The sequence below is a fragment of the Colletes gigas genome, unplaced genomic scaffold, assembly GCF_013123115.1.
Source record: "Colletes gigas isolate AHSC1104 unplaced genomic scaffold, ASM1312311v1 Colletes_gigas_Sc00004, whole genome shotgun sequence".
In the NCBI taxonomy this organism is placed as follows: domain Eukaryota; kingdom Metazoa; phylum Arthropoda; class Insecta; order Hymenoptera; family Colletidae; genus Colletes; species Colletes gigas.
This window is the reverse complement of record NW_025106633.1, coordinates 6,869,272-6,894,734: the sequence shown is the minus strand read 5'-3', so window position 1 is coordinate 6,894,734 and position 25,463 is coordinate 6,869,272. Positions and strand designations below refer to the sequence as shown.

The following is a 25,463-nucleotide window of genomic DNA, read 5'->3' as shown; positions in this document are numbered from 1 at the left end:
GTCTCGTCATTACATATTAGAACAAATATAGAGGAATAAATTACAGGTTATGGTGGATGTTGAGAGGCAATAAGAAAAATTTGAAAAATTTAGTAAAATGAGAATGGAATGAAATTGAATGAAATAAAATAAATATGGAGAGGGGGGGAAAACGTCGGACAGAGTTGCGTGGTAGTAGTGGAAGGCGTGCAGAATAGAGAATGCCTAGAAAGGGTGGGGTGCGTTAGTAAAATGCGCGGGAGCAGGTTCAAGCGTGAACCAGAAACGAAACGACGAGAACGAAGGCAAACGAGACTGACACCAGAGACGACGCGGAACCCTGAGCAGGGAGGATAAGTGGCTCTTTCTCGCGACGTTCGATGAATGGAACTAGAAATCATGAATGGGGCTTGACGCGCGGAAAAGACGAACGTTTGTCAACCCATGCTACCCAAAGAAAAGCATCTTACACGCCGCGTTTTGAGAGGGCAGCCTGGTGCTTTTATCAAAATTGACAGAATCATCAATTTTTGTCACGTTTTATTAAAGCACTTAATTTCAAGATTATAACTTATAACCTCACGATTCTATACAATATTTAAATGCGTCTAATGCAAAGAAATAAAATAAATTTAACAAATTCGATCATTGAATTTCAAATTGTTTTTTACAGCATTCGAAGAATGAAAATAAACACTTACCCGTGGTTGATCGCACGTTCTGACCGCGTACAGGAAGGATGAAAATCTGAAATTAAAAGGAAGTAAAATAAAATACGCAGATTTCATGTAAAAAATTTTCTGTAAATAATTACACAGGTTCCACGCTAGGGGTTCTCAGTTTTAACCAGAGACGAGCAAAATTCTTATCTGCAGACTTAATTTTTATCTGTGTACGATTTATCATACTTACGAAATACATTCCGGGCTTCAACGCGTGGTTTTCTTAACCTCATTTACACTCTCTCGAGGACCTAAATATAGCCCCAAATATCGAGATTAGTATACAATATCACATGAATAAAAAAATCTCCGAATGCTCTAATTAAGGAATTTGATCAACAAAATTCACAACCTGAATTATAAAATAAAATTATGGTTATCGTTTAATCGTGATAGAATTAAAATTATTTTTTTTTTATGTGAAATATAATAAATAGAGACCTATTATTCCGATAAAATTGTGCTCGTCTCTGATGTCAACCACTACGAATCATGCAAAGTCCGATATTTCGAGATTCGTAATAAAAATATTTAATCGCTGAAACAACATTATTGTTTTACAACGCGAAGAGACAAACGAATGAAACGCGACGTGACGTTTCGCGCGAGAAACGGTTCGATTGGCGGGCAAAGTCGAAAACCAGTTCCAATAATGAAATCCCGGGGATCCTTGTATGTACGTAACGTTTATACTTTTGGCCAGCTAATTTTCTTGCGTTCGTTCGTCGCCAGCTTAACGGTAATTTCCATACAAAAAAACACACACGAAGATCTAACGAATTTACTTCCTTTTTAACGACGATGGATGAATAAGTACGGTTTAAAAATGTTGCAACAAAAATCAAATTTTTTAATTAGGGACATTTGTTGTCAGTCGATAAAAGTTAGTTTTGTGACTGTAGACACTTGATAGCCAGATTTTGCAATTTAATAGTACTCCATAACCTGGGTTAGGTCTGAGTTAGATACTCCATAACCTAGGTTAGGTCTGGATTAGATACTTCATAACTTGGGTTAGGTCTGGATTAGATACTCCATAACTTGGGTTAGGTCTGGACTAGATACTCCATAATTTAGGTTAGGTCTAGGTTAGATACTCCATAACCTGGGTTAGGTCTGGATTAGATACTCCATAACTTGGGTTAGGTCTAGGTTAGATACTCCATAACTTGGGTTAGGTCTAGGTTACATACTCTATAACCTGGGTTAGGTCTGGATTAGATACTCCATAACTTAGGTTAGGTGTAGGTTAGATACTCCATAACCTGGGTTAGGTCTGGATTAGATACTCCATAACTTAAGTTAGGTCTAGTTTAGATACTCCATAACCTGGGTTAGGTCTGGATTAGATACTCCATAACCTGGGTTAGGTCTGGATTAGATACTCCATAACTTGGGTTAGGTCTGAGTTAGATGCTCTATAACCAGGGTTAGGTCTGGATTAGATACTCCATAACCTGGGTTAGGTCTGGATTAGATACTCCATAACCTGGGTTAGGTCTGGATTAGATACTCCATAACTTAGGTTAGGTCTGAGTTAGATGCTCTATAACCAGGGTTAGGTCTGGATTAGATACTCCATAATTTAGGTTAGGTCTAGGTTAGATACTCCATAACCTGGGTTAGGTCTGGATTAGATACTCCATAACCTGGGTTAGGTCTAGGTTAGATACTCCATAACCTGGGTTAGGTCTGAGTTAGATACTCCATAACCTGGGTTAGGTCTGGATTAGATACTCCATAACCTGGGTTAGGTCTGAATTAGATACTTCATAACTTGGGTTAGGTCTAGTTTAGATACTCCATAACCTGGGTTAGGTCTGGATTAAATACTCCATAACCTGGGTCAGGTCTGGATTAGATACTCCATAACCTGGGTTAGGTCTGAATTAGATACTCCATAACTTAAGTTAGGTCTAGTTTAGATACTCCATAACCTGGGTTAGGTCTGGATTAGATACTCCATAACCTGGGTTAGGTCTGAATTAGATACTCCATAACCTGAGTAAAATATCCTCAACTACCACAAAAGTAAACCATATTTGCCAGAAAAACAGAGTTTAAAAATATTAAAACGATAAAGTCCTCTTGGTCAGTCGACAGAAGTCAGTTCTGTGGGGATGTTTGGTAGCCATCGCTTTTACAATTGAGCCCCATACCTAATAGCCCACACAACTGGCTGACTTTACTCTAGTTGCTTGCAGCGCACGTACGTTGTCGCTTGGCTCGGAAAGTCTGCAGTGCGTAAAATACGCAAAAGAGTCGAAAGGACGAAGGATAAGGCGTATCGCGACAGAGGAAAGTGAAACGTAGGGTCGGTAGAGAACCGGAACGCCTTTCCTCGCTGCGTTCACCGTGAAACGTTTCCGCAGGAAGTTGGTGCAGTCTCTGTGACGGACGTTATTTCGTACGATCTACGTTGCTTTCCACCGGTCCGCCTTCCTCGATCGCACGCGGTCATTTTTATACGCGCCACTGGCACTGATCGAGTCCCGCGGCCAACGAGGTCACGAAAACGAGAGAAAATGAGACCTTTGGTTCGCGACAGTTAAACAACTGCCGACAAATGTCTATATGAGAGCATCAATGCGCGACGATTCTTTATTCCCTCCTACCTGTACGTATTTTATCGACTCACTGTACTTGAAACGCTCGAAACGTTCCAATAGCGGACCACTTAAAAGTTCTAATCTCTCTAACGAATGTATAATAGAGCCCTAATGTATTTAGCGTACTCTTTATTCTAGGGATCTCACTTTTCATATTTTTTTTCTTTCGCTATTTTAATATTCCAAAGCAATTAGGAAAATATATTTAAAAAATTTTACATTTCTTCGTTTGTTTTACCTTTTATTATTGCGATCGCTAAGAATGGTTTCGCTGGGTTATGCAACGCCATGTTGCTCGAATTAGCAGTCAAGAGTTAACACAAATGTGCTAGAAAAGAGAGCCAGAAACTTTCCTTGACTCGAACTAAAGAACCGAGCCCTTCGAGAGATCCCAGAAACAGGTTATGTAATTTGGTACACAGTTACAGGGATAGTTCTACTTTCTTTGGAAAATGTATTGAGTGAGGCTGTTCGAGAATTACATTAATTTCCCACATAATTCAAAAATATTTCTACCATTGATAAAAGTGCTTTAGAATTCTATTCGAATCGAATAATATCTCTATATCTCCTGTACGTTACCGTTTGGCCTATTTCTACGCTCGACTATGGTTACTCGGTGACCGTAACCGTAATCGAAACGTTCAACGTAACCTTGCAATCGTCGAAAGAGGGAGAAGCAGGATGAGAAGCATCGTTGAAGAGAATTTAACGGAAACACATTCTTCAAATTGGAATAAGAATCGAGATTGAAAGACATTCATTAAAATTGCACAGAATAAAGAATAGAAATGCTCTAACGATAATTATTTATTTGTATCGAAGCAAATTACAACGATAGAGACTCGAAGAAACGTATAGATAGTTTACAATTTTTATTCGAACGAATTATTTTGTCCACTTCCGGTAGTTCCAGCGTTAAAAGTAACTTTTTTTTATTTTGTTCAAACGATCGACGGTTCCATCGAATTTTAATAACGGAATCGTCGGAACGCGGTTATCGTCGATCGAAACGATCGTTGGATGCATCATGGCGGTGCGTTGGCGTCGGTTGGGTGCGCCGAGACGAGCCGTGTAAAAAACGCGGTGGTTAAATATATACTGGTAAGGGAGAGAAATCAGGGAGAGGATGGGGAGAGTCTGCGTTAACGACGGTTTGTACGCGAGTACCGGGCGTCGGAATAACCGCCCTCCGGAATCTATTTTAGACGTGAAAAACTGTTCCATAAATACGAATTACAAACGGCCAACGTACGGGCGACAGTCGCCGCGCATCTACCAGACACGGACCAGATTAGAATACAGATGCTGAACGGATGCGCCCGTGATCGCCCCCTCTACGTTAAGAATCGAAACTCACGTATTAACTCTTTCGACTCTCGAGAATTTTTCTCCTCGAACTTGCAACGATTCTTCGAAACGCTTAAAATGGGAGAAATTCGCCAGAATGAACACATTTTACGATGTACGTTGATTCCAGGATGTGGTTAAATAAAGGTTCCTTTTTTTTTGTTAAAAATATAATAGTTTATATATCTTTAAGAAGATTTAAGAAACCCAGTATAAATAAGAAAAGAGGTTATTTGCAAGCAACAAAATCATTTGATATGTTAAAAAAAAAAGTAATTTTGAGTCTTACAATGTTTAAAAATGTCCACGTTGGGGCGTCATATAGTAAACACGTGATATAAACAATTAGTGAACGATGTATAAAATATTGTATACAACCAACAGTGTATAGCACGATGGACGATTTGTAGGTTAAAATATTTTTGAAAAAATATATACTTTAATATTACTTATAATAATAATATTAGTTATCGGACGGTTGCACTGAATCGGCGAGGGCAACCGCCCTAACCTAGACAACACGCCAACGGCGTGCTCATTGAGGTTCAAGAACCGGAGCGTGCCAAAGTGCGGTGTAATTCCAACCGTCCGAATCGATCGTCGAGTTATCAGGCTTCGTCCGCGCCAGAGACGGGGTGAAATTCTGTTGGAACAACTGGCGACGAACGAAACCAACTCGCAAGCAATTAATTCGTGACGTTTGTTAACCTCACTCCACACGATACGAATCATTATTCATTATATTGCTAAGGATTCGTTCTCGTTGCATCTGTCTTTCCAATTTTTGACACGTATCCGTGTACAAGATTCTTACAATCATTTTGTAATCCGAATGTAATTCAACATTCTGTCAAACATCGAATGTTATTATTTGTACGCTCGTCGAGACGTGCCAGCGCACGCGCACTCGACAAATATTTCGACTCGCTTTTCTCCTACATTTTCGCCACACGTCCACCCCGTGGAATTACCATATTTCCGTTTGTACAGCCAGCCGGTCGTTCCGTATATCGCGAAATGAAAAAGCGTTCCGCGACGACAAAAAGTCTCGGAAACGAACCGACCGTTCGGATCCGAGGAGATCGAGTCGCGGACGGGTGTACGGTTCTAGACAGGAAAACAGTGAATCCTACGACAATGTATAATGGCACGAGCCAAGTCGAGGGGTTGGGGTCATAGAACGTTCCAGGGGCACCCCGCTCGTACGTAGGTTCTAATACTTCGCGCGGGGATGGCAAGCGTTCGGCTACACCGTGCCAGGTGGCGACTGTCGTTCCATGTGTGCTCATATGTCTGCCCCCTGAGCCCTTACCTTCCCCTCCCAGGGGTAGACCGACCCCTCTGAATACCAGAGGCACGTTAGCGCCCCATCGTTTCTCGTACGTTCACGCGCGAGTACTCGTCCGCCTAATTACTCCCTTTCTTGGCCTTCTATATCTTCGCGTCGTTGCCGTATTTGCGGAACGAAATTCAATGGCCCCGTACGGGTCAACATGACGACCTAACCTCAATCTAACCTCGTCGCTGTCACTCGTTCAGTCCGTTCGACTATTTCCACGTTGCAAACGTGTGACATTGTTCGAGATACGGATTACGGTAATGGGAATAACATTCGATAGCTATTGTTCCTCTCACCTGTTCAACTTTGCATACGTCGAGGACGAAAGTAGGGTACAACAAGGTATTAGACAATCAAGAGTACGTGTTGTTTCTACCTCGAGTAAAATACAATAGAAAGAAATACAACGATGAGTATAAAATGCAGTAAATAATCGTACAACTTGACAAGTTGAGAGATTGCATTTTTACTCAACGGACACTTATCGATTTCCGGGAAATATCAGTTTACTTTCGTCCCCCCAGTCTTCACTTATCAAGCTTCACCGCGAATATAAAAAAAAAAAGGGAACTCTACGGGAGGGCGCGAGTATCGATCGAGTAACGAGACCGAGCTAACGGGCGCGTGCCGTCCTTGCTAACCGAATATCTGCCGCGGATCGATAGCTTCCAACGACCATCGAAAACGAGTCATTTCTCCGCGAGCGTTATGCTCTTCTATTCTCGGATAATATCAAGAATTTGATCCCTCGTTGCTCGCTGATCGCAGGAAAAAATTTCATTTCGGTGACCGTCTGATGGAAAGAAAACATTCCCGTTGTTTTCTTTGCCTATCTTCGTCCATTGTTTGCGTCGCGTTTTTCCAGCAGACAGGGCGTAACTCGACGCTCGGGACCCACTTCAGGCCGCTATCGAGAACAAAAAAAAACGACGAGGCTCGGAGGGGGGGCCTGCGGACTTCGGACTGCACGTGGTTTTTTCAGGTGTTCGTAAAATTAACTCTTTAATTCCTTAATGGTTATGATTCGAGAAGAATCCCGAACAAAGCATACTTATTTATATAAAGTTCTATTACGGTATTTGTGTAATCGATAGATCGTTGAAGCGGATACTCTGTATATTTTTTAGTCCCGCAACACGATACTCTGTGCTTTCCAAGCGTCTTCGAATTCCGTTCGTTCAACTCGCGCTGAACGTTCTTCCTTTCCACCTCGTTACCGTAGGTAATGGTGAACGAGCGAAAAAGTCGCGCGAACCGAACCGAGCCGAGCATAGCCGAGCCGCCTAGCTGCGCGGCCCGAACACGAACGGAAACTCGTAACCGGAGCCAAGAACCATGGAACGAGAGAACCGTGTATCGTGCGTTCGAGGGCACAGGTGCAACCTACCCCACCGTGACCGCTCGCCACCGACGAAGAATATCATTTTGTCGCGCAGTACGCCCGCCGACTATCGCAAATTACTCGACCGCCTATTCTCGACTGCCATTTTTTTACTTTCCTCGCGACGGTTCATCGACGCCGGGGAAAAAAACTTTGGGGAGGATGACGAATCTATAGCACGCGCGCGACCCAGGCTCGGAATTAGGCGGCACGCAATCGATTGCGCAACGTAATCGCCACGGACTGCGAATACGATTAAAAAATATATTCGTAGAAGTTGATATAGCTCGGACTGTCGGCGATTGTCAGCTGCTCGGAGGATCATATTAATCGACCGCGGGATTACGTATTCTCTATGCCCCGTCTACCGGTTTATCACACGCAGATCGTTACACGCCTATTAATGACGCTACGTTGTTACCTCTCCTCGAGGCCGCCAAAAAACGTATCCTGACAAGGGTGACGCAGGTAGCACGGTCACTTTTGCCTCTGACGAGCCCTCGAAAATTCGACGAAATTAACAACACATATTAATGAACCCAAACGCGTATTTTCGTCGGACACTCACGTTTTCTAATACGACACCGTCGACGGGGCGAAAGAATAGGGAAACGGAAGGGCACGGATGTTAGGAAAGTTCGAGACAGCTGTAAACGGAAGAGAAGATATATTATTCAATTGTATCTGTCGTAGCAGCCATTCCTCCACTACTGTGCGCGGAAGACACGCAATCGGCTGTTTTCTGTCAAATTAATGGCGCGAGACTTTAGTTACAAGGTGTAACCGAAAGGTGTCTAGGAATTTATGATGTATATTTTCTATTGTCATAAAAATGTGTAAATCTTGAATTCGTACAAATATGGATGAAACCTATTATTATTAATAATAAAATTAAATAGGATTTGGGATGTGTAGATAACGAGTATGTGACTTCAGAGTCACAGGGTATTATAGAGTCGAGTTCCCTGTGAATATTGTCCCGAGATTTCTGAAATTAGCTAGCCAAACGTAACGGTAAAAACTGACCCTTGATCGGGCCGGGGCGCATATGGTGCACGGCTGTGCAAAAATCCAAGTTTAGTAGGCAATGACAATAAAACGATTTTCTGGCCGTACGAAGATTCACGTGGCCCATAAACGATTCGTCTGAACCGTAATATAATGTAAATTACTTACTCGCTAAACTACCGAGCACAACTGTGTCGTGAAACGCAACGAACACGTTGTACATGCTATACAGGGTGCAATTAATAATTCAAATTAAAAAAGAAAATTTTGCACCGTTTAATAATTTACTAATTCTCTTTTGCATAATTCAAACTTGGTTTGGAATAGAGTTTCTAGCCCGTCCTAGTTACTAGGTACATACACCCTGTGTACAGTTCGTTATCTTCCACGTGAGCATATTTGTTGTTCAGGGTCATTTCAAGGTCGACATATGGCACGTGGTAAAGTTTCACGCGACTACGTCATTGCATTAACGAATATATGTAATCAAAAATGTGACGAAATTCATGTTGGTTTGTACAACAGCCTCGATGACTGAACGTATAAATGTATAATCGATCAGCTTCGGTGGAGTAGTACGCGCTGAATCGGAAACCGATTTACGTAGAAACGATCGGACATAGTTGTCACGGGATTATTGTTTTATTTGGCAATCCGTCCGTTCTCTTTCCACCCCATGGCCATTTGCCAATTCTTCCTAACGCGCGGAACGTCTAGTGTAGCCGTGTGTACACGCAGCGACGTATGGCGGCGCGTGCATCGGTGCGTAATAAACGATAAAGAACGAAAGGCGATTAAACAAAGGTCACCGTTGAGCAAGTCACACAGCTGCTAACTAGAGTCTCAACGGTACGGTGCTCCGCCGTATCGCGAACTGCGATAAAAGTTCTAACGTGTGTGTACCAAACGCGTTGAAAACCGACACGCCGTTGTTAAAGTTCGCTCTCAAGCGGCGCGAAGTCGCGACCGTCAGCGACATCGAGCGCCGCGACATTTCAATCACAGATGTCGCGTTTCGTCGTGTCGGTCTACCCATTCTTCGCGTTTCGCGAATCGTTTCATCAGTTTCCGTACAAGATATTCGATAATGGGTGTCGTGTTTTCGCGAGGTCACCGCAGATGAGAAAGGCGTAAGAAGAAGAAATGTAGTTTTTCTGGGTCTAAAGGCTGAAGGTGTCCACTACCGGTGGCTTTTACCCTTGCTGGAGTGTTCGAATCTAGAACAAACGTAACGGGGCAAGTACAATCTTACGCGACAGGCAAACCAATGCAAGGGGTGGAAACGAAAGGTCGGTTCGACGCATTGGATAGCGCTCGTTCGTACTTTCCTTCTCCTCGGGCTGTCCTCTCCCTCGATTTTGTATGCTCGGCCCGTAAAACACAACGAGGGGTGGCGAGTGGTCGTGCAGCCGGCACGCGCTCAACGAATTTTTTAACTAACGGATATCGAGTAAACGACAACGCGGGAGAAATCAGGAGCACGATATAACTCGAGTCCATTAGTCACTGGACGCTTAAATCTTTCCGTTCCAACGATCCCATATGGCATCGCGAAGCTAGACTTGAATGTTTATTCTTTTTGACTCGTTAAAAATAAAAGTATTGAGACATCGAGAGAAATTGAAAACAATTTTTTTTCTATGCTTTGACTTGTTAAATAAAAATATAAATGAAACATTTTACAATGAACAGACACAAGTTTATAAGTAGAATCTCAACCCCCTTGTAAGGGTTGCGCTCCCCAACTCAACAACGTTTACAATTCTTATTCAAATAAAAATTTCAAATAACGTACAATAGATAAACAACTAACCATGATTTATTAAATAAAAATTAGTGAAATATTTCATCATAGACGTTAATATATTAATATATATTAATGATATACGTTAATTATATTCCTCATCGGTTAATATTTAATGTCAGTCAATTTATCTATCAATCACTTATACAGGGTGTTCGGCCACCCCTGGGAAAAAGTTATTAACAAAATTATTGTTAAAAATTATTAATAAAATTTGCCCAACTACACGAATTTTTTTCTCGAAAGTGCGTAAGATTTCGAGGGTATGTCTATTCACCAAAAATGATTGTTATTGACCCTTGCAACCAAAAATAATTTTTTTAGACCGTTTTGAAATTTTTTAATTTTGTCAAAAAATTTGCCCACCTTCTCGAATTTTTTTCTCGAAAGTGCGTAGGATTTCGAGGGTATGTCTATTCGCCAAAAATGATTGTTATTGACCCTTGCAACCAAAAATAATTTTTTTAGAACGTTTTGAAATTTTTTAATTTTGTCGAAAAATTTGTCCACCTTCTCGAATTTTTTTCTCGAAAGTGCGTAAAATTTCTGGGGTACGCGTATTCACCAAAAATGATCATAATCGACCCCTACAACTAAAAATAATTTTTTCAGAACGATTCAAAATATTTTAATTTCGTCCCAAAATTTTCCTGCCATTATGGAACTTTGATCGTTAATAACTTTTTAACGAAGCCTCGATCAACAAATTGGTATTCTTGATTTTCGTCTTATTTTGGTCTCTAGAATCTTCCATTAAAATTTTTCCCAGAGGTGATCAGACACCCTGTATATCGAACGCTATAGATGGTCAGCAAAATCGATCGACGATAAACGAATAATCGATGAACGATTGCAAACAATATTCGAACGTCTACCGTTTGTTTCCAGCAATCGATTGACCCGAACGCCAGACTCGTTTGGTCGCCAGGGGGGGGAGGTAAGGAAATTATTCGCCGCGTCGAGGAAAAAAGTCGATTAGTAATTCGGTGTACAACGGTTAAGGGTTACCGAACAGAGCGCATCGTCTTTGAGGATCAGGTTGCGAGACCTGCCTTACCGGCCATACGAGAAATGCTAATACACCAAAACCCCCGGGACCCTCGAGACCTCCGAGACCCCGAACACCTCAAAGACCCCGTCGTGAAACCCTTTACCGTCTCTTCGTTACTTTCTTCTTCCTCTCCCTTCCTTATCCGTTTCGCTTTACTTTGCCTCAAGCCTGGCGTGATTGGTCTCGACAAAATTCTTCGAGCTGTCTTTTGAATTTTAAATTCTTTTCTATCGAAAGCCACTAGCCGACAGCGTTGTGCTACTTGAACCCTTTCGTTCCAAAAAAGAGATGTTTTATAAAAATAGTAACGAATCGTTCATTGTTATCCCCGTTAATCGATCGATAATATTTTGACGAACTTTATTTCCATCTTTCAGAGTTTGCCATTTCTTCTCATCGATCGTAACCCGTTTTAACCGTTCACAGTTTCCTTACAAAAGAATTTTCTATCGTCAACGGTGTAAGCAAGTTATTCTCGTAATAGTATTCAAAGTTTATTCTCGCAGTATTCAAATATCTATAAAATATACGGATACCAGTCTATTGGAATATTCCTAACCTAACATTCGATACTGCATCGTGTGACAGGTTCTACGACCCTTTGTTCAATAATTACAGCTCACAGATTTAACGTAGAAACTGCTTCATAATTGTTTTCGTGTATATTTTTAAACATTTTAAATAGATTTCCATTGTCGTATAGTTGAAAATTGAAAAAATATGTAATTAATGAAATAAAAAAAAGATGTGCTTTGAACGGGGCGCGAACCTGTGTCAAAAGCTTTGCAGCGAATGTTTTATTCTGACGCTCTATCGATATGTAAAATTTGTTACGTAAACGACTCTTGTTGCTCGTTAAGAATTTCCACTAACCTCGGTTCCCTTCGGTTTCATTGTCCCCCGGCGAAAGTGTCGAGTTCATTAATCCGCGAACAATCCCAGAAACCGGTGACACTTGAGAATTATCCGGCAGACTCTCGTCCGTTTCGGCGATGCGCGATAGCACCGTCATCCGTTGAAAACCGGACATCGTGTTTCCCCGCGTTTCGAGTCGAGCTTTTCAATTTATCGCGTTCGAAAACACGCTCGCGCGAAGGCGATATCCGATCCTCCTCGGCCAAGGTAATCGAGCATGAATTTTTCAACGAGTCCCTTCGCGAAGAATCTTGGTCCTCCTTCGTCGCGATAGAAACAAGGAGATAACGAGGCGATGAATATGAACGAGGGTAGAGGAAAGGACTAGTCGCACGCGCGATTCGCAGTATCCGGAAAGCCCCTTTTAGAATTCAACGCTCTTTGTTCGGTTCAAGTGGCTACACGAATCTCGAGACGATCACGATCTTCGCGACTTCTCCCGGTGACCTGCAAGCAATTTGAAGCCAATGTTAGGTAATACGCTTGAGGGATCGTAATTACGATATACAGGGTGTCCGGACAACCCTGGGAAAAATTTTAATAGGGGATTCTATGGGCCAAAATAAGACGAAAATCAAGAATAGCAATTTGTTGATCGAGGCTTCGTTAAAAAGTTATTAACGTTTAAAGTTAAAGTGTGCAGCGTGCACGGTTGCCGTCTCACAGGCGGAACTTTAAACGTTAATAACTTTTTAACGAAGCCTCGATCAACAAATTGGTATTCTTGATTTTCGTCTTATTTTGGTCTCTAGAATCCCCCATTAAAATTTTTCCCAGGTTAGCCGAAAACCCTGTACAGTGAGTGTCGCTTAAAATTGTACACCGTGATGCTTGCTAGATTGTTATTATGCATTTACGCTGAAGATATTTTAGATATAGATACATTAATATGTTTTAATACATAGTGGCTATAAATGAAAAACTTTATCTTGTAACCAAGGAATTGAACATATTCAGAAATAACGTACTGAAATCACCGGTCACTAAAAATCGTGCAAGTTGGTACGACTGTAATTGTTCGGGGGATACCCCATGTTTTTGAAATCTAGTGTTGGTAGCCCTTTGGTTACTTCATCGTTCGAATGTTTTACTAAGCAAACTCCACAAATCAGTGTGTACTGAACGTAAAATAGTAAAAATGAAACAAACTTCTATCGAAGAACGAAACTTGGTTATTTACCACTATAAAAATAAAAAAAGTTACAGTGACATTTCTGAAATTACGAACAGAAGCAGAAGTCAAAAAAGTATTTAGAATTAGTTATTGACTAATATCGATAATAACGATTATCGATGTAATGATTGTCTGTGAGGTAAAAGTAACACATCAATATAACCTCGAACGTAACCGCGAATAACATTTCATGTTCGAACTACCACCGAGAGAAAGTATTTACAAGCATGTTTTTATAATTGATCGTAAAATGTTGCTGCCCTTGTCAGTTCGTCGATATTTCGATACAGAGGACGAGAACAAATATTCCGTTTAATGCAACCTATCACGATATTTCCGAACGATTTAAAGGACAAGCGTGTAAACCTTGGGACACGTGTTTCTTTATATTCCAAGTAATTGCCAAACGTGTAATAATCTTAACAATGAAAGACAACGCGAATCGATTCATCGTGGACTAAATTTTTCGCTGTCGACAGCACTCGTTTTAGATCGAATATACATACGTATTCGTATAACTATCACGTGGCACACAGCTACCAATCCATACGCGATAATTACTATTTGGAACATACGTTATGACAAGTAAATCCGAGAACAGCACAACACAATACGTTCAAGTAAAGGCTTCAAGAAATCAGGTTGCTTCGAACACGTTATGTGGTTAGGTAAGTTTAATCGAATGTTGTAAACATTCAAAATTAGAGGAAAACAAAATTGATCACTGTTCGAAACTACAAATGGAAAGACACAACATCGTTAATTGTCCAATTACTTACATTCCTCCGGGATATCCGCAAAATTTGATGAGCAAAACTACCGAGGCACTTTCAGAAAAGTAATTTCTATCGGTTATACCGTTGATGATTCCTTTTCGACGTGTCAGGGCAATGTGTAAAAAGGAAATGTCAGAAATACAGAGTCAACTACGATAATATCAGGCGAATTGCGTTGACTCGTGTCGAGCTAAGCGATCTTGGTAGCCCGCCGAAAATGTGTTATTAACGCGAACAGCGCCACCTAGGAAAACACGAGAGGCAAAGCGCGAATGAAAACAAATGACGACTGGCCAATAATTAACTGCTTCGTGATTTCTTGATTAGACGATCGTGATAATCGAAATCATTGATCAAGTAATCGTAAACTTGATGTCAAATCAAAAAACATGTTACTTTATAACACATTATTTTTTCAACAAATTGACAATGATTCCTATAAATTAAAAATATGCAGGATCGTTCAGCAGGCTTCTAGCATATTTGGAGGAAAAGAATAAAACGAAACTATTTTATTGCTTGAGTAGAAAGTTAAATCTTTATTTGTAAATAAGTGAAATGAAAACAAAAATTAATCAAAAAATAAATTGTATATTTTTTTTAAATATATTGTATAATTAGTTGCTTATATTATTCATCGAGTGCGATTACCAAGTAATTAGTAATTTTATTTAATAACTAGCTTCATTACACAGTAATCATAATTCAAGGGACAAAGATAAATAGAAAAGGGCTTGCTTGTTGAACGAAGTTTATATAATTTATTTATTTCGCGTAAAATCTCAAACATTTTTTCACCTTTTGCGTGTAACAACATTCATCGAATATAAATTACAATAAAATATACTTATATATCCTGTATAACCAGGAAAGTAACAGCTGTACTGTAAAAAGATCATAAATATTTATCGACTAAGACAATTGCCATATGAATCTCGGTACGGCAGTACGTTGAATGGAAGTAAAAACGAAGGCACTTAGAAAATTTCAAGTAGTACCAGTCAGACGGTGCAAAAATAACGCGAAACCGTAGTCGTAGAATCTGTTTGTCAAATTTCTCACGCCGTATAATTCCTCAAAGTGTATATACGTATATATACGTATATACGCGCAGATATAAAAATATTCTTTTCTTTTTTTTTTTCGAATTTTTCGACGCACATTATATTTCAAATACAGATATAGACCAAGCGAATACCATTGCGGCGAACACATGTGTTCTCCAATATGTTAAAATATATTTTTCCGACTGGATTCAGTCGGGCTCAGGGGAACGGCTCGAGCAGACTTTGGTAAAGATTTCGAAGAAACGATATACCCGGTTTTCGTTGCGTTTGTAACGAGATTTTTCGGTTTTGGCGGAAGTGGCGGAGGCTTCGACAGTTTCACGGCCGACGATGCTTGACTATCGAACGTGTCCAAAACAGTCGCTCTGGAGCGTGATCCGTTCTCCAGAATGGTCCGATCGCCGACCATTATGGTCGTATCTAAAATGAACGATCCATCTTGTGACTTACTCCAAGATTCGTTTCCACCGGCGGACACAACGAATCGTTCGTTGATATTTCCGTTCCTCGATGGTGCCACCGTGTCTTGGCCGTGCCCGTCACAGTTTTGTCGTTCGTTAATCGAGCCGTAAAACTTGGAGTTTGCTTCGCAATTGGCGGACACTATCCTAGGTCTTCGAACCTTGTTCCGATCCGTCGGCTTACCATTTTCCTTGTTCTGATCAGTAATTTCATAGCTTTAAGGGTCGAAACGCAACATGATAAAAGTTTCAGGGATAAAGTATATTTAAAAACGATACGAGGTATGTGTGTCTGCGCGCGTCATTAAATCCCGTATCGTCGTTAAGATACGCGTTTTTATTAATATGCCACGGAGGGATGTGATCATCCGTTTACCTTTAAAAAGTCTGGCAACTCAAAATTGATCTCCGTTCCTCTCTGGTCTTCCAATCTGGATCTTTGCGCTCGTTTCAAACCTTCGTACAGATCTACGAACGTACGTGTTTTCGATTGTTATTATAACTATTATTAGCAACGCGGTAGCAAACCGATTTCTTGATTTAATGTGTATTGTTCACCTTCGCCGTCAAATCTTCCTGGTAACTGCAATTTCACACCGTTCCGCCACTTTGCTATTAAAGGTGGGTGAGACTTGACTGGCTCTTCGGCCGCGTAATCGTTCGGATTACCCTTTTCGCTCGAACATTTGGACTTTCCCTTTAGCATAAATAGGATAAATAACGCTCGTACAGAATCAGAAGAAAATAGCATTACGAAACATCGTGTATCCCGTTACCTTCTTTTTTCCGTGCATCGTAGAATCTCGGAGAAAAAACTTGCTGGGTAGAATGGAGGAACCTTCGGACCGTTGATCGTCCGACTACACGTGAAAGCATAAACAACTTGAAGCATGGGAAAGGTCTAGCCTTCTACGTATTCTTTTCGCTAGTTTCTTAAACATACTCTTTCTATTACCTTACACGAGCCTTCGTTATACTGATATTTACTCGCACCTTTGCCCACTAGGAGCTCCTCGAACACCCTGTTAGTGATCTCGTCCAGAGTGGGTTGACCGTGTAGTACATCGTGCGCGTATTTAACCGTGTGCAATTCCTTTTGAGGATCTGCAACGGGAAAATGTTCTTTCCATCACCATTTCGACTCGATGATATTTCACGATTTCCACGAAACCAGATACAACTAAACTTTAACAACTATACCTTCGTCTTTTACGTTCATCAAAGTTAACCTGGCGGGAGCATCGATAGCTGGCATGTCCATGCAAATACAGTGATTTTCGCTCCATACCGTGATCATGTCCACATTGAAACCGTACTTATTCAGAAGCGGTTTTAGCACTTCCTTAAGGGTCCTCCCTTTGTGCGCGATCACGGTGATCACGCGACGCGAAAATAAGTCTACTTTCAATATCTTCGTCGGAACGACTTCCACTTCTTGGCCGGCCAACACCGCCGATGGATATTTCGCTTCTATCGTCTAAAAGTATAAAAAGAATCTATAACTAACGTTGCATCGAGTCGTCTTCCTAACGTAATGATCGTTATCGGTTACCAATTACCATACTTCACTGCACGTAAAATACACGAATAACTGTAGTATCTGTGCAACTACAAAAGCTGTGTCGAAAATGCATGCACGATACCGTTGTTGTTGCTTTTAGTTTGTTTCAAGAGGAACATATTTTCGACGGCATAACCTCATTCCAAGTAAAGTAGCTTTCAAGATTTCGAAGCAACCTTTTAAAATTTTCTTTGTATTACATACAGATATATGCAATATGCAGATCACAAACGCACGCAAAGAATTTTCTCGTTTACATAATGAATAAATATTTAATCACTTTGTTGTTCTTAGAAAAGTATACCTCGACGACAAATGGCATTCGTGAATCACCAATGATAATTAATCCGTGACTAACGAATCAAATTAATCTAGGCAAAACCATATTTGCTATTCTTATTCCTTATCTGGATAAAGATGAATAATCCAGAGAACCTAAATGATGACAAATGTATTGTTCTATTTAACTATAAAACACTCTCAACATGGAGGAATGGCTTCCTCTCGTACGTTTCACAAGTATACAGAGTTTTCGACTAACCTGGGAAAAATTTTAATGAGAGATTCTATGGGCCAAAATAAGACGAAAATCAAGAATACCAATTTGTTGATCGAGGCTTCGTTAAAAAGTTATTAACGTTTCAAGTTCCGCCTGTGAGACGGGAACCGTGCACGCTGCACACTTTAACTTTAAACGTTAATAACTTTGTAATGAAGCCTTGATCAACAAATTGGTATTCTTGATTTTCGTCTTATTTTGGTCTCTAGAATCTCCCGTTAAAATTTTTCCTCAGTATGTTACGATTGGAACATACTGTAGTCATTATGCTTACCTTGTAAATCAGGTATATCAAGATACGTAACTTTCAGTTTAATCTATCTTCGTTATCTGAAGTCCATAACCTTCTATATTTTCAAGTTTCACTTTCACGAAAGTTGCCAATTAAAAACTATTTCTCAAATAAATTTTAAATGTATTAGTGGTTTAATGTTGTTGCGTTTACATTCCATTTTATGTAACATATACGAATTAAAAAAGACAGTAGATAGACTTTCATTCCTTAGAAATCTTAATAAATCTTGCTTGTACACGTAAGAGGTGATGAACATCCGTTATGGTAAAAAATGTCGCATAAATTTTCTTAAATGTAATTCAGTCTCAATTTGGTTGTAGATAGTCACGCGAATGCACAATAGATTCTGGGTTAAAGTGCACCGTAGTAAAGGGATTAAAACGAACGACGATCACTTGTAAATCTTGAAAACAACTTTGTTCGAAACAAAGGTAAGCCGATCGAAATACGTCCTTCTGCAAACAAACTAAATTTTATCCGAAACCGTTGTTCTCGCGAACCAATAGATTCGGAGAAAATGACGTGAAAGTAATTGAAACGATACAATCTGGTTACATTGAGCGAGCAATTTGATTAGGTAGCAGAAATCTATCTGGAAGAAGAGATTTTGCGGTATGTAGAGCGCAGGAAACCAAGCACGTTCCAGGAATAACGCGAACCCGTGTTAATGAGACAAAAACGATTTTGTTAGTTCCGCATAGTGGTTTCGAAGGATGCGTTAAATAAATACGAGAGAACACAAACCTCGTCTGTGGCTAGGATTAGAACGTCATAGTTAGAGTATCGGAGAGCTCTTTTATCGAGAAGTCGTGTAACCACATCTTTAATACTCTCCGTTTCGCTAGTTGGTACAACCGTAGTCGATCCATCGGGTAATATTACCCGACACAACCCGGTACATTTGGCGCGAACTTCTTTCGTTTCGTTCGACTGTCCTTCGTAGGACGATAAAGACTACAAGTTACACATACAGCAGCTTTGTAGATTCGAAATTAAATGTGTATTTTATAACGCATTACATATTACGTATCGACTATTACTATCTATCTGTTTTTGACGGCGCGTTAACGGTTCTCGCTCGTCTTCAACAAATTTCTTTATCCAATACCAATACTATATAGTAGATTTGCAATGCATACCAAACTAACGTATATCTCGATAAATTAAACGTATAGTAGTCGTCGACTTAAATGCATCGAATAGGATTATTTCACTATCTACATTTACGTAACACGCAGAGCAGGAAGATACTCACATGTTTGTGAAACGATTGCCTCAGGGCCAGATCCCATGACGCTAATGAAGATCTGCTACTAGATATAGAAATACTGTCGTCATTATTATTACCTTCCGCCTCTCTTTTCATAGTCGTGAAACTTTTATATATGGTTTCGCTTCTACTAGGTGTTTTACTGTACTCAGACTCTCCACGATCTTTCGATTTGGACCTACGGACATGTTTTGATATTTAAAATTGAAAGCACTACTTCTTTTTGCTTTTCCTAATATACGACAGATTACCATTACCTATTCTTTCTATTCCATGGAAGAATAGATTTCCTACATCGATCCTCAGCATCTGAATGGCTCTTTTTTAACTTTACGCTAGGTGAACTGGTCAGATTCAGATCACAGTCCACAACACCGATTACAGAACTTCCCGTTTCTATACAATGACGATATAGATCGGACCTTAAGAATCTAGGATAGCTGTCGAATTTCATTAAATTGAAAACCTGCTTTTGAGCCTGAAAATAAACGGTACAACGATCAGTTCCATAATGTAAAGAAAAAGATGGAACGACAACAGAGTAGCGATGGTAAAATGGTGTAAGGAACGTTATCTTCACCTGTAGAAAAAGATTAGTGGGTGCTTCTCCGAGAAGTTCCTGAGTTATTTGACCAGCAGCATGACTGTCGACGTTCACAGGTTCTGCAGCTGTGTTGGACAAGTGACGTTGATAAATTTGATTAGCCAACTTGCGTCTTGTTACAATATCTTTAGTGTCTTTGTATCTCTCGCAGGCTGCCCAAAAGTAGATATTTTCATGACTGAACTCCTTCTTTAAGAACTCCTTTAAAAGAACGATACGTATGAAACGTTTGAGCATAGATTTTAGGTATCGAAAGATGAAATACAATTCTTACCGCAAATGTTTGCAATCCTTTTGGATCTTCCAGTAATTTCTCAAAACCACTGGCCCATGCATGTATACTCTTGCAGTCGGTGTTTTTGTCGCATAATTCTGTACTACCGTGCTGCGTCGAAGAAGCATTAAAAAATTTTACCTCGTTGATTAACATCGTTAACCAGGATTAAACGAGTCATAGGGGGAACGATCGAGCGCGTGCGCGATCACATCGTTACGTATTTTATCTTTAAATATCGTACGTAAATTAGGGAATGGAAAAAGAATAAACGAACATCATACTACTGTTTTTCACTGCGAACGGATCTAATTTGTTCGTTAAAGTCAATAAACTTTAAGTTCCCTCAAGCGTGACACAACGAAGGCGTGCCTACGTTTCGCTTCCTATACTATACATACTAGCTACGTACAAAAAATTTAAAAGGTCGAAATTATATCGGAAAGGTATTGTTTAAAAAAAAATTTAGACCACTGCACGATTTAATTACGAACGGAATTTAAAGTAAACAAAAGAGAAGTAACACGCATGTTTTCTTTCACGATTCTCACCGATTATATCAACCGGACGTCTTCCGTGTGTGCGTACACAGATTTACGTGTCAAAGTATACAAGGGAGACGGGAACAGCGTGAGAACGAAGAATATTCTCACATACTAATAAATAATTTCGAAGTTTCCCGTCTCTTTTTACCGCGTTCGTCGACAATAGACGGTACCCCATATATATATATATCTTTGCGTCGGTTATTTCTTTCGACGTAATATCCATTGGTGAAGGCTCGAACAATTACGTTCTGTCATGATGAGTGACCAACAGGAATTGAAATAATATGACGCTGACTCGTGAAAGATCGAGGAAGAAGAAGTCATCGTTAATTCCTGGAACGATACGAACGTATCGACGTATCGCATCGACTTTGCGTTGTCGATCACTGATCATTGATTGCTTCGTTCGAGTCTCACTTGCCTAACCCGTTCGTAAAGCAACCGAAATGGGCAACCCGTTAAGACGACGAATTAATCTCGAAGCAATTGAAAATTATCGAACGATCGAGAATCTCTACAGAACGCGAGGCAAATATTTTCGCGCGATCTCGATTCAAGGGAACAATATCGACCGTCTTGTGCCCCACGTACCGATTTCACCACGGTGTCCATGTCGTGACCGAAGATCGTGTTCCTTCGTATAGCCCCGCCACGGTCCCATTTATCGCGAGGAATAGTAAAAGATACTTGTACGAAAATAATTGGTTTACGAAGTGATTTTCCTCGAACGGCTCGTAAAGACTGCCGTTGCCCCGAGTCCGTAATAATAAAGGCTCCGCCCAGTTGCAACGATGCACCGTTGACAATTGTGATTCCACACACGGTGTCTGTTCGACTCGGCGGTCAGCCGAGCACAACGTACACGGACACAATCAACACGATCGACCGATCGATTCGACGCGATCGAGCACAGGCAGCACGTACCGCGAACGTTTTGATCAATGAATTCTTCCAAATTACGAGTTCAAAGATCACCGTGCATTAATCAGCACCATCGTAACCGTTACAATCGACGTTACGTTCAACATGTCACTCTCATGTGCACACTGCTACGAGACCATCTACTCGCCCGTACTTCATTTCCTTCTCTCTCTCTCTCTTTCCCTCTCCTACTCAATTTACTCGGTCGGTCGGTCGGTCGGTCGGTCGGTCCGTTCGTTCGTTCCGTCCGTCCATCCGTCGGTAGCTCGCTCACTCGTTCGTGCAAAGCGCAATCTTTCATTCACTCATCCGCTTACTCGATTCCTCTCTTGCATTCTTCCCCTCGCGGCCCAAGGTTTCGTAACCCCAATCGTTTCTCTCGTACATCGTGTCTCTCGCTCCCTCGCACGGCATCCACTACCACTTCATTCTCTCGTTCATTTACCCGTCAGTTCACAAGCACGAACACACGCGCGTGCACGTATTCAGTTTTTAGATTCTTCCTGTTTTTTCTACTTTTTCATTTTCTTTTTTTTTTTCTTTTTACATTTTACTAATATACACGTGTATCGATTAACAGATCATACCGAGTCACGCGTTATGGAAAATCGTAAAGTGGACCTTACCAGACAGGTATCCTGCACACAGGTTCCAATGTTCCGAATCTCTTGTAAACTTCCCCAAGGGCGTGAGTTATCCGATTTATCCGAGTATGTTTGGCAGAGAGGACGAGCATAATCCATACTCGCGTTAAGGTCTTCGAAACTATGCACTAAGGACTTGGAGATACCGGAGAAAACTTTCGGACTGAATTTGTCCCGCGTGTCGGTCTCCGTCGATTCCGCTAATACCGTAAACGCCAATAATCTTTTTGATCTGGCTATAGAATCGTCAGACGTGTCGATCGGATCTTCTATACCGTGCAGCATCGCGGTGGTGCAAACGGACGCGAGGGAACCAACGGACGAACTAACCAACCCCTGCTTAACTGTAGAGGCAGATGGTAATGGACAGGTGGGCAAGTCCCCCCTCTTCGTTCCCTTTTGTACATCGGAATGCATCTCGTGATTCTCTATCGTCGCCGTGTACGTACTTATTCCCTCGCAAAAATCATTAAAAACAACACTTCCACGAGACAATTCCGTATTACTTTTACACGCGTCCGATTCGTTTGTTTCGTTCCAGCATGCGTTAGATACGGCTCGAACCGTCAATCGAAAATCGACGGCCTCGTTACCGTACGTTCTCGACGGATGATCACACGCATCCTGAAAATATATTGCATTCATTTAAGGAAAATTCTTTAAAACGGAACGCCGTAAAAACAATTCATTTGTTTTATTTCCTCTTTTCTTTTTTTTTCTTTTTTTTTCATTTACATATTCGAATAGTTCTCTGCGGTCGTAACGAATTCGCTACAAGTCGACAGAATTTTTCTCGTGACTTTGACGCGTAATGGAACGATAGAACATAACTGGTTTTCTTTCAAAAACTTCAAACTTTGAAAATTTGACACTAACTACGGAAGTACAAATTAAAAAATCTCCCGATTTATTTTGACGTTATTAACACGTTCGTTGCCACGTGTCCCATTCTATTCGTACATAATTAAAAACATGTTCTGCATTTGTGGTTGTCCGATTGAATGGTGGTAGCGAACGTGTTAATTGTAATTTCAACAATTAACCGATACAAACACCGTGATCAACATACCCTGTATTCTGAAACAGGACAGCATCTTCTTCGGGAGACGTTTTGTACGATATTTTGATCTAAATGGCTTGTGCAATCGTCTTTAAAGCCAATTCCAGAATCGCTGTTACTCGAATGAGCAGTAGAAGTACTTATGTTACTCGGCTGCGGGGAAGAAGCATCTTGATGCCTCCGCATTTCGTTATAGGAACTTGCGTCCGTGCCTGCAGAGTCTGATATATACAAAGTTTGTATAGCACCGATAAGGCCATTGCAACTATCAGGAAATTCTTGACACACGTTTAATTCAGATGTTTTGGTGCACGTAAATCCGAATATATTACACGCGCTGGAATGCACTGCATGGTCAATTAATTTATAATAAATTGTAAAAACATGGCATGAGTTCGAAACAATATTTTCTTTATCTTTAACAGACTTAGTCAATATGCCAAAATACTGCTTGTCTTGTTCGGAGAAAGAGTTGCAAAATATTATTCTATAAGACGGATATTCCGCTATAACGCGATTTTCTGAATTGGTAAGCTTTATGTTTGCCACGTGTATAGTTAAGAGCACCGTAGTGGGATTTCTTTTCTCGGCTTTCAATCGTTTGATGCATTTTCTCAAAACCTGGAATTAGAAACACGGAAATTTCTTTCATCTTTGTATTCGTTGTATCAAATTATGTAAGTAAATGTTATACGCGACGTATGCGTTACCTGCATCATACAAGACGGATGCAATTGATTAGGAATGTCAATAGTTCCGAGATACCCAACAACTGTTCTATGTACTATCTTTTCAGAGTCTCTTTTGTGAGAGGCTGGCGGCGGTGGCGGCGGAAGAGGACTAGACATATCCCAACGATAATGTAAGCCGCAATAACTTCCTTGGCTTTGCGATGCGGTCGGTGCTCTCCCTGTTGCGTCAAACATAGCACCGCTTTGCAGGTCCCGCACAACTTTGGCAACTCTACATTGCAATTGTAACGCTCCCATGTTACTCGTACGTGGTTTGTGAGTGTATTTAGGCTTGCAGCGTACTGTTGCAACTCCTTCCTCGTCCGAAGAATCGGAATAATAATTTTCAGCTATTTGTAATCTCAGGATACCCTTGGAACGGCCAATTAATTGTACGACATCGTCGTGTGGTAGTCTACTGACATTGTGACCATTGACAGATACTAAATAATCGCCGGCACGTAATCCAGCATTTTCTGCCGGGCTTCCTGGAACAATGCAACTCAAAATACAAGGTTGCTGTCCCGAGATCGTAAAACCAAATCCTTTCGTTTCACGCAATACCTCCACTATCCTTACGCCGTAATTCACTCTCTTTTTCTTCCTTCTGTTTTGGTGCATTCTTGTGTTTTCTTTTCATCAATTCTCACCGAATCTACCGATAGAATTATCATCGAGCCAACACTTTCATGAACCAGAATATCTCTCGAACCATTCTTGCCTAAATTATAGCCCAACGAATGCTTTCAATTTTTTCGGCCGATAATTGGATATTCGAAAATCAAACGATTTCCCTTTTCCGTTGCACGATCGAGCACGTTGATCATCGATAATTAAATTCCATATAAAATTCGTTGCCGTCCGTTTACACTACGATCGCGACGGCGTTCTTCCTGCGCTCTTGCACCTCTTTCTCCTACACACTATATCACTATCATCGCGAAACTTAAAAACACGCTTTCAAACATTTTTCTGCTGCTGTACGCTTTGCGACATTCCGATGTTAAAATTTTCACTCGTAAATTATCTCGTGTACCCGAGAAGTTGAAGCAATTATAAAATGTTTTGATAGTCACTTTATTCCTTTTCTTCTGCTTCCATCCTTTCACTCCCTCCACTTCTACCTTTCTTTCGTTTACATCATTGTTCGTACCTATATTCATCGATTCACACACTTCCGGTGTATGGATACACGTTTCGACGACAGAAATTCTATCGCGAAGAATTTTCCCTTCTTTGATACCGTATCGCAACAACCATACCGGTGTTACGTACATTAAATACTCTGTAATTTTATGCTTTCTTTTCATTATTTCTACATATCAATGACATAACAAGAAATGCGTGTCTATCGTAAAAT

The 25,463-nt window shown here is 40.6% G+C and overlaps 2 protein-coding genes across 7 annotated transcripts in view; both read right to left on the bottom strand.

The window, feature by feature from the left end:
* The window catches only part of LOC122405222 (M-phase inducer phosphatase-like), a 37,356-nt gene extending 25,086 nt beyond the window's left edge, over positions 1-12,270 (bottom strand). Inside the window, exons 1-2 of the mRNA XM_043409789.1 lie at positions 12,117-12,270; positions 681-726 (exon numbers count right to left, since the gene is read on the bottom strand). Coding sequence (XP_043265724.1) covers positions 681-726; positions 12,117-12,255 — 185 coding nt within the window. The 5' untranslated portion in view covers positions 12,256-12,270. The remainder of the gene's footprint in view (positions 1-680; positions 727-12,116) is intronic.
* Positions 12,271-14,845: 2,575 nt separating this feature from the next.
* On the bottom strand, positions 14,846-25,215 carry LOC122405221 (regulator of G-protein signaling loco). Of its 6 annotated transcripts, none has more exons than XM_043409784.1 (14): positions 24,083-25,215; positions 23,382-23,993; positions 22,295-22,936; positions 20,200-20,310; positions 19,902-20,126; positions 19,579-19,799; positions 19,307-19,499; positions 18,796-19,005; positions 16,837-17,113; positions 16,592-16,740; positions 16,413-16,496; positions 16,195-16,333; positions 16,013-16,104; positions 14,846-15,833 (listed from the first exon to the last, which is right to left on the bottom strand). In XM_043409784.1, exons 1-14 carry the CDS (start codon positions 24,722-24,724, stop codon positions 15,339-15,341), a joined length of 4,092 nt encoding a protein of 1,363 aa, XP_043265719.1. In that variant the 5' UTR covers positions 24,725-25,215; the 3' UTR covers positions 14,846-15,338. The 6 variants fall into 6 exon arrangements, 4 of the variants coding, with proteins under 4 accessions (XP_043265719.1, XP_043265720.1, XP_043265721.1 ...); XM_043409786.1 differs by having other exon boundaries at positions 15,694-15,852; XM_043409785.1 differs by lacking the exon at positions 18,796-19,005.
* Between the last annotated feature and the right edge of the window lie 248 nt (positions 25,216-25,463).